The 10,518-nt window shown below is 32.6% G+C and overlaps 1 protein-coding gene across 1 annotated transcript; it reads right to left on the bottom strand.

Annotated features, from left to right (window-relative positions):
• Window positions 1–1,503: 1,503 nt before the first annotated feature.
• Window positions 1,504–4,078, bottom strand: LOC128170884 (uncharacterized). Its single transcript, XM_052836641.1, has 2 exons — window positions 3,902–4,078; window positions 1,504–1,968 (listed from the first exon to the last, which is right to left on the bottom strand). Exons 1-2 carry the CDS (start codon window positions 4,076–4,078, stop codon window positions 1,504–1,506), a joined length of 642 nt encoding a protein of 213 aa, XP_052692601.1.
• Between the last annotated feature and the right edge of the window lie 6,440 nt (window positions 4,079–10,518).

The following is a 10,518-nucleotide window of genomic DNA, read 5'->3' as shown; positions in this document are numbered from 1 at the left end:
GTTGACTCCTTAATTCATGTAACATAAAACGTCTGTCTGACATTACTAAACATAGCCTATTTGATGTTTACGTGATGTCTTGATAAAAGTGAGTTTTAAACTTCACATTGTCTTACTTGTAACAGCCGTAAATTTTCCCACTTTTCATAAAAAAATTAAATAAAATTTGAAGTATATAAGAGCATGTATCATTGTTTAAATAATGAGATTTTAAAAGTTAGCCTACTATTTGTACAGAATCCCACACACTTATTCATGTGTATTAAGGTACTTCAGAACACCTGTAAGATTGATTATTTGAAATATATCTCAAATGCATAAAATAATGGCTTTATTTTTTATAAAAGTTAATTTCCTTCATTATCTTTAGAAGTCAAAAAGATATAGATTATAACCTGTCATTTACTCCGAGTAAACAAAACTAAAGTACATCGTAATTTGATAATTTTTTATTCAATCTTTTTGCAGTTAACCCCTTTATCAGTTAAGATTATTATACTTTCATGCTAAATACTGAAATCTAATTGGTTAAGACGCGGTTGATAATCTGTTCTATTACCCTCAGCGTTAGCAACACACTTGACAACGGATAACACAACAAATCGTTATATGCGCGTAAATCATGCGCGTGCGGTTCTCCGTAGATTAAAACATTTAGTATAATAAAAAAACCAAATAGTGCCTCAGGGTGTCAATTTTATCTGTTATCCTCCCAAACATAAACAAAAAAAAAAAAAGAGTTGATGTAACTCTTTTGTTCAAACATGGCCTTGACTCTTACCTATGATGTAATTTCACTGACCTTGACACTAACCTGTGATGTATTCCAATAACCTTACTTGAATATTTTGCATTGAAATAGACACTTACCTGTGTTAGATTTCCACAGACTTTGACTCTTACCTATTTCCATCGTCCTTGACTGTTACATGTGATGAATTTCCACTGACCGTGACTCTTACCTATGATGTATTTCCAAAGACATTGGCTCTAACTTGAGATGTATTTCCACTGACCTTGACTGTAACATGTGATATATTTTCACTGACCTTTACCCCTACCTGTGATGTATTTCCACTGACAATGACCTTTAATTTTGATGTATTTCTACTGACCTTGACTCTTACTTGTGATGTATTTCCAAAGACCCTGACTCTAACCTGGTATATTTTCCCACTGACGTTCACTCTTAGCTGTGACGTATTTATATTGACCTTGACTCTTACCTGAAATGTACTCTCATATGTGAAGTATTTCCAATGTCCTTGACTCTTATTTGTTATTTGTTTTCAATTACCTCGACTCTTACTTGTGACCCTGACTCTCACCTCTGTCGTAGTATGACTAACCTTTACTGTTTTTCCATTGACCCTGACTCTCACCTGTGTCGTATTATTACTGACCTTTACTGTTTTTCCATTGACCTCGACACTCACCTGTGTCGTATTATTACTGACCTTTACTGTTTTTCCATTGACATTGACTCTCACCTGTGTCGTATTATTACTTACCTTTACTGTTTTGACCTTGACCTTGACCCTTACCTGTTATGTATTTCCATTGCAACACACACTGAGTACAGGTCAATTTATCTGGAATCCCAAGTCTCAGGTTGTGTATTCCTCGACCTTCCGGAAAATACTGGGTATTCCCGGGAATTAATGAGAAACTGTCGGTAGGTTTTCCATCGTCAAAGGGAAAGTATTCCATAGAATAGATCTGGAGTAAATATTGGTCCAAGCATTCCTGTTTCACTCGGTTATTCACATCATTGTTAGGACAAATACGGAATTCATAATATCCTTTCTTGAACACTGTTTGTTCAATAGTGACGTTTATATATTTAGCAGTGCCGTCATAATGTTTTGAGATGATGCCGATAGCGTATTTACCTCCAGCCTCGTTTTCAAGCGGGCCTTGGTACGGATCTCCGCAGACACCACATTTACCGCCATTTCTCACAAAATTCTAAAAAAAAAACTTCACATTAGATATAATTAAGTTAATGATCCCAAATAATTGCATGTATATTTATATGTATGATTTCATGATACCAAATAAATCTATCTTTCTATGGCAGTGTTCATACAATCCTTGTGTATGTATATTCGTATGTATGATTTCATGACACCAAAAAAATCTATCTATCTATGTCAGTGTTTATACAGCCCATGTGTATGTATATTTATATGTATGATTTCATGACACCAAATAAATATATCTCTCCATGGCAATGTTCATAGTGTCCTTGTGTATGTCTATTTATATGTATGATTTCATGATACCAAATAAATCTATCTCTCCATTGCCTTGTTCATACATGCACAGTCCTTGTGATATAACACCAACTTGGCAGTTTTCAGTCAAAGATTTCATTCAAAGTTCTTGTATAAACAATGAATACAAAACTAGGATATGCATAAAAGCGGGTTTGATTTGCGTTCACCCCGTGAGGTCGGAGCTTTCTTGCATGTATTCGCTTTAGAATGAACACTTGTAGAGCTTTCTTCCCGTGAGGTGGGAGCTTCTCTGCCTGGATGTATTAGCTCCAGAATAAACACTTGTAGAGCTTTCTTCCCGTGAGGTGGGAGCTTCCCTGCATGTATCAGCTCCAGAATAAACACTTGTAGAGCTTTCTTCCCGTGAGGTGGGAGCTTCCCTGCATGTATTAGCTCCAGAATAAACACTTGTAGAGCTTTCATGGGTTATCCTGGTTTCAATATTTATGTCTTTCAAAGACCTTGTCTGTTAAATCATAATCATTTGATATTGAAGCGTAGAATGAACGACATGTATTCGCTCTAGAATAAACACTTGTAACAAACAAAACATATGTTGAACAAGGGACATGTCCTTGTGATGTAACCATGTTTGACAGGTTCATGAACACTTGTAACAAAAACATATGTAGAACATGGATAAACACAGGAACAAAGTGAACCTCGATTAAGTCTGGATTCAAAGCTTCACAGACTGATTAGCATTACAGGTCATGCAATTAAAATTACAAATCATCGAAAGTGATTAACATCTCAGAATATAAACTTGGTGGAAGGCGTATACGTTTCTTAAAATTGAAGTCTTTCTTCATTCTTCTATACTAGGAATGTAGAAATTATGATAATCACTCAACAGAGTGCATTAAAACAGGTATTTGAATGACAATTGAATGTTTCTCAACATTATTTTTTCTTTAAACGATAACGTAAAATTTATTAAGAATACAATGAATAGATACGAATAGATACGAAAAACACAGCCAATAAAAAGGGTAAAAATATAAAGAAAGTGTCAAAATATATATAAATAAAAAGTGCTAAATTGTAAGTTCATTACATTGATATGATAATTACGTACCTTATTAATACATTCCATACAAATGTTATACTGTAGGTAATCTAGGTTATAAAACCTCATTTTATTTTCTTTGTTTCTCTTTCTCGTTTTCGTTTCTGAATTTTACTCCGACACTTATTCTCTCTCTCTCTCTCTCTCTCTCTCTCTCTCTCTCTCTCTCTCTCTCTCTCTCTCTCTCTAAAATTTGTTGCTTTTACATATCAGTGATATATCTTTCGTTGGTAAAGTGTAGTAAATAATAAGATATTGTGTTTGAATAATCAGTGATCGATCGAAGAGAAAAAAAATATAGATCTTTATCTCAGAATAATTTTCTTGATATGAAATACATTTCAAAAATGTCTAGATCTCAAATATCGAGTTATTTCAAATTAAATAAATTCATTAGCTTTGGACATGATGATAACACATTTTAGCTAAAATAAAACTACAATGTAATAAGCTTTATCTAGTTCCATTAATATTTCTGCTTGCACGTGGATATAAAAATACTTTAATTGAAATTCCAGACGAACAAGAAAACGTAAAAAATTAAAGTACCTACCCTGTATCCCCCACAAAATAATTGGTCGTCATGGTGATTTACTGCAGAGTTGAATCCTTGGCGCCATAATGTAGATCTTCCTGGGGGATCTATTAATGTTACTTGTGTGATCACTTTTTGAAGAATTGAAAGCAACAGAACTATCATAAGCATTAGTTCCCGCATAGGATTTCCCATTTCTATTGATGGATTTAAACACTTCCTTTGTATTCACTATTTGATTTTAATTCACAAAAAGAGAAAGTTTCTCATTGTAACACTCCAACGCAAAGTTCATTCTCCTCGAAAAAAAATTCAGATTTTAAGATTGCAATCAGAGGATCATTCGGAGTAAGTCTTTTAGAAGAATAAGCAACATCATAGATAAGTTCAAGTCGTTGTTGTCATTGTCAGTTTTATCGGTAGCAACTTCAATACCGACGGACCCCGTTAGTTCGTTTCTATTAAGTATACTCCAGGAATATCCACACAGGGCTGCGTAAACATAACACACTATTAAGAAACTTGATTTGAATGTCGCTTATCTTTTAAAACTTCTTAATGAAAATCAAAACGTCTTTCATTTACAGGAAAATGAAACTACGTTCTTGAGTCAGATGGAGTAAAGCTCTGCCATCACACGAAGCTACAATACCTGGTTCCGCTTCATTAGGTTTTTTTCTGTTTCGGCTCATTGGTTTCTCACCTGTCGCATATTCCGTGTCTATCTCTCCTGGGGTTATTAAAATTTAATTACTTTGTAAATTATCAATTCAATTTCCGGTATAATATTTTGTGTGGAGAGCACGCTTTTTATATGAATTAATGGGAATCATATTTTGAACTTGTCATTACAAAAGTACATCGAACGCTATGAATGTAATAGCTGCCACATCAATCTTATGAAATGAAAAATCCTCCTTTTTTAACTGAAAAAAAAATCATAATTTTTTTTGGTTTGGCTTCATTTAACCGATGATTAACAATGTTCTCGTTGATAAACAACGTTGAATAATCTTTGAATCAATTTTGTTTTCTAGAGATATCTATCATTTATTTTATGTTAAATTTTGAAAATTCGGTTTAACGTTGAAATCATAATTTTAATTCAACGATGGCGACCAATTTTGATTATACGTATGTTAAAAATGTTTATTGTTCTTTTGGAGGAGGCCGCTAAAACTTCATAATGAAACATAAAATAAAACCCAAATATATATTTCTAACTATTTTTGTTTTTAAATAATTATTATCTTTCAATAAATTTCAGACAAATGAATCATGAGGAACAACAGGCCTATCAAATTCCATGATCTGTATTTTGTTGTTTACGGCTATCGGCGTCCCTCTACATTATTTAAATGTATTTACATAACTTTATTATCCAGCTTAATTTTAATTTTAGATATGCACAGTATTGCAGCATTTGAAACAAGTATTTTATTCTATTTTACTTTATTTCTATTTCACTAAATGTACAATATATTTGTTATAAATGTTAAATGTACGGCATTGTAATATATTATGTATACAAAAAGTATATATATGTAACTCAATCGTATGCAAAAAATATTATTTAAGCATTGGATCTTCACTTTTTGAAAGACATAGTCTGATAACTGCAGCGCATACGATTGAGTTAAGCGCATTCGTATAGAAAAGAATTGTTTGCACATATTGGTGCAGACAGTATATTTCCAATAATAATTGTTTAATGCTTACATTTACATCAAATTAAACTTTATGCATTTTCGGAGGAAATATGATAAGTACCTTAAAATGAATGTAATATATAAAGGAAAAATCCAAACTAACGGTGCTACCGCTGTGGCGAGCGCAACAAGAATATCACTTACAACGGTTGATCCAAAAGTTATGTTATACTATATGCACTGCGTTCCACAATGGTAAAATGATACATCCAACCTTGCATCATTGTCATTATTTTGACAGTTATCAACTAACCTTTTTCTGAGAGAGAGAAATATATGATATCTCTAAGTTTAAAATAATTCTTACAAGATACATAGACTTGGTTAATCCCTCTAAAACCGTCCTTTACTTTTGGAGAAAATTGATCAGTCTGTAAAATGTGATTTTTGTTTAATTTGGTCAAAAATGTAAATACAGCTTTATTTTCCTTTTTTACCTCATTGTTATATGACAGTAACGACCATAACGTATGGCTCTTAGTTGTGTTTTTAAGGAATAAGGTATCATTTTTGGATGTCTATCAGGATATAAATACGGGTTGGTACGTGCTCAAATCTACCATATTATTTATTCATGCGCTACTTTGACGTCTTGACCCATAATGATGTTATGCAGAAATAACAGCGGATTGCGCAAACCGTGTTATATAAGAGAAAACATTTGCAAGTGTAATATATATATATATATATATATATATATATATATATATATATATATATATATATATATATATATATTGGCTGCGTCGCAGAGTAATACTTTGCGTGTGCTATGAAAAATGAAAATAGTAGCTTTAATTATTGTTGTTTTAAAGTGTGCAAATTTGAAATAATATAAATATTATGAATAAGGAATCATTCTTTGAATATTATGAGGTGATAATTTCTGTCGGAGCGCTGTCATATCTATCATAAAGCCCATCGGGCTTTATTGGATTTGGCCACGCCCCGACCAAAATTATCAACTAATAATACTCAAAGAATAATTAATTTTGTCCTTAAATAATCTCTCTTTAAACTAAAAATAATTTTTACAAAATCAACATAAACACACATCATATGTGGCAGGTATCGCATTTTATACTGAAATAGCCTTAGAACACGCGTTACTGTGTTTGATCCACTTCTAAAATCACAGGAAATCTAGCCCGAGATCTATAAGACGTCACACTTTTTAATCTATCATTTTATTACGTATCTCGACTCAATACGAACAATGGAAGCATGTAAAAAATTCTCCTGGGTCCCACCAAAGATTATGCGCTACTCAAAACGTGTCTTCAAACTTGAAGGCATCGTTAATTACAAGTTTAATGTTAGCCATTTGTTGGCATAGCACCAAGTGAAAAACAAAGATCATTATGAGATGTAGACAAAAAAAATCTTCATGAATCAGTAGGTAAAGTTCGTTCTTTTTCCTGCGCGTACTAGTTCTTAGGGATATTTTCGCTTGTCGACGCTGTGTGCCGGGGAGCTGTGCTCGCTATAAAAGAGCCAATGTAGCAGCATCAAGCGTGGAGTTTGATTTTCGCTTGTGACGTCACAATTTAAAAGCGTTAGCGTTTGTGACGTCATAATTTAACTCATCTCTTTTATAACATTTGAATATCCTTTCCGTGTTATGATGGCGTATCTGCGGTAGCTTTCCACAACATTTTACATGCTAAAGATATGTGGAATGTAAGAATATTTCTTTAACATTCACCAGAATTAAAGCTAGAAGCCATTTACCAAATTCTTCAAAGATCTTATAATACTTGGATAGAAAACTCATGTTTATTTTTTTCTTGCACATAGAATTACAATATTGTCCAAATGCGTTGATCCCAAAACAATGGTTCACTTTAAAAGATGAAGTGCGCCTCATTAAATCATGTTCTAACTTTTTACCAAATATAGCTGTACTGAGTGTAAAAAGACAAAACGAAGACTGTCCATACACTGTTTATTGAGTTTTATCTACATCATTTTTATATAGTTATACGTAGTATGTATTTCACCCGTAGATATAATACCAGTAAAAACATATTTTACAGTAAATCACATGTATAAACAAAATGAACGAGAAAGCGAACAGGCTCACATACCCCACTCCCCCCATAGTTTGACAGTGCTACATATATCGCATAGCCCCCTAACTCCGTCACTACCCTAACTTCACTTTCGGAAAACTCCTCGCCGTTTGAAATCAAGTACGATTATGACGTCATTTTTTACATGTCAAAAATCTTTAATCAAATGTCAACAATTTGTAACGGTTAAATTTAAAAATGTGTCAAAAAATAACAGAATTAAACCTTGTTCATTTTATGCACCATTAATTGTGTGAAATCAGCTAAAACTTTTTCACGAGTGCACTAAAATATCAATATTTCTGTCATGCGGGCCCATTCGATCATTTACGGTGGTCAGCCATTTTTTGAGAGGTCAAGATGAAACATTTCACATGTAATACATTTTTGATTAAGGTAATTAATACATTTTTTTCAGTCCGCAATAGCCTTCATGCACTACTCTTGATGATGACGTCAAATCGCCAATGCCGATACTTTTGCCTTATATAGGGTATAGATATATCCGGTATATCGCTATTTAGAATATGCTACATTTCTAAAAATGTAATAAATAAATCATATAATAAGTAATATATTAATTAATGATTTAAGATATTTGAAATATGTAAGGACATAAATCAAACGGCATCCATACATTCTGAAAAGGCCATTGTGATTGTTGTTACATGGACCCATTTTTTATTCTGGCGATCATTTCATTTCGATGAAATTAAATACAATTTAAATTGTATGCACCATTTTTACTAATTATAACTTGGCCTAGATACAAATGGAGTTTTAACTAAATTGTTAATGTGTCTTCATTCCCTGCCGTATCATAGAGCATGTGGGTGACGGAGTTAGGTTCATAAGATACAATAAGCACGCGTGATAAACGTCGTATTCAGAGGGCTTATTTGTATAAAAATAAAAATATTTTTGTTAATAATTTTAAAAATTATATTGTTTCAGATTATATTTAGTGATTGCAAATGATAAAAACCACAAAAAATAATTTACAGAGAAACGCGGGAGGTTTTCTGCTTATGGTGACGGAGTTTGGGTACTCGGGGATAATAAAATGGCAAGGTACACATAAAATACACATTAATTTGATAAAGAGAATAACTTCATCAGATAAAGACTTCCTGAAAATATGTACATCTATTCCTATGTGAACCACATCATTCTAAATTCTAAACGGACGAAATTCCCAGAAAATTTAGGAACCGGAATTTTTACAGTATTATGCACATCTACACTACGTGTCCAAAATACCTTGATCAATATAGCCCAGTTTACTATGTGCAAAAAATCCACCATTAATATACACATAGGTATATTTTCACAAAATAAATCATAAAAATAACATTAGGTTATAAACTTATGGTCGAATATGGATCACCCTTCTCACCCTTTAATCTCCAACCACATCGATTAAGACATTTATAAAATCAAATATTAACTGTTTCTCAATAAACTCTCCTGATATTCAACTAACTTTCATAGAAAACATGGCAGGGGTCAAAAACATAATTTACGGTTCTTAGGCGAAACTTTATCTAAAAAAAAAATTGTGAAAAGGGGAATAACTCTTTATTCGTTTCTAATTGAAGAATTCAAATTCGAGTTATTCCCCTTTGAATATGGTGTTAACGTATATACAAGATTTCTTATTTGCAAAGTCAAACAAAAAAAAAATCACACATTAATCCAAATTTTAAGTGACAACTATGTCCGAGCACTAAATTACACCTGGGTTTTATATGAAAATTCAAACGACCTAAATATGTAAAACAGAGAACATGTAAAATGAGAATTAACTTAACCAATTCTATGACAAGTAAAAAGCTATCAATGTGACAGCAAGCTGGGGTTTCTTTTATGTGCACATTATACATAATCCATTTATCAACCCTGAATTGATAAAAACTACCTATCTAGAGAAATAGAGTATCCTATATACAATGTAGTATCCTATATACAATGTAGTATCCTATATACAATGGATTATCCTATATACAATGGAGTAACACATATACAATGGTTTATGGAGTATCATATATACAATGGAGTACCCTATATACAATGGAGTATCCTATATACAATGGAGTATCCTATATATACAATGGAGTATCCTATATACCATGGAGTATCCTATATACCATGGAAATCCTATATACTATGGAGTATCCTATATATACAATGGAGTATCCTATATACCATGGAGTATCCTATATACCATGGAGTATCCTATAAACAATGGAGTATCCTATATACAATGAAGTATCCTATATATCATGGAGTATCCTAGATACAATGGAGTATCCTAGATACAATGGAGTATCCTATATACAATGGAGCATCCTATATACAATGTAGTATACTATATACAATGGAGAAATTTTTATGCTTTTAAATAGGAATCACGTGAATTCTACAGCGAACCGTACACGCATAGTTTTCGTGCATGTAACAATTTGTATTATTATACTTTCATGTTAAATACTGAAATCTGATTGTTGGTAATCCGTTCTATTACCCTCAGCGTGAGCAACACACTTGGGAACGGTAACACAACGAATTGTTACATGCGCGTAAATTATGCGCGTACGGTTCGCCGTAAAATTCACTTCATTTCTATTAAAAACAGTAAAATGTTCTTTAAAATTAAGACATTCAGTATAATAAAATAAATAGTGCCTGTTATGGAAGGGTAACTGTTGAAATTGACATCCCTCGACAACCATTGTCAACCTCCGCTTTGCGTAGGTTGACAATGGTTGTCTCGGGGTGTCAAATTCAACAGTTACCCTTCCAAACAGGCACTATTTATATAATGTTACCCGTTGCTAAGTGCGTTGCTAACGCT

The sequence above is a fragment of the Crassostrea angulata genome, chromosome 2, assembly GCF_025612915.1.
Source record: "Crassostrea angulata isolate pt1a10 chromosome 2, ASM2561291v2, whole genome shotgun sequence".
Classification (NCBI taxonomy): domain Eukaryota; kingdom Metazoa; phylum Mollusca; class Bivalvia; order Ostreida; family Ostreidae; genus Magallana; species Magallana angulata.
The sequence above is the reverse complement of the archived record's forward strand: the minus strand, read 5'-3'. Positions and strand labels throughout refer to the sequence as shown.

What these genes read in the sequence shown, in the direction of transcription:
- LOC128170884 (XM_052836641.1), bottom strand. Translation starts at nt 4,078, where the DNA reads ATGGGAAATCCTATGCGGGAACTAATGCTTATGATAGTTCTGTTGCTT. An exon ending in TATTTTGTGGGGGATACAGG is followed by an intron (nt 1,969 to 3,901) that starts GTAGGTACTTTA and finishes TTTTTTTTTTAG; the next exon opens with AATTTTGTGAGAAATGGCGG.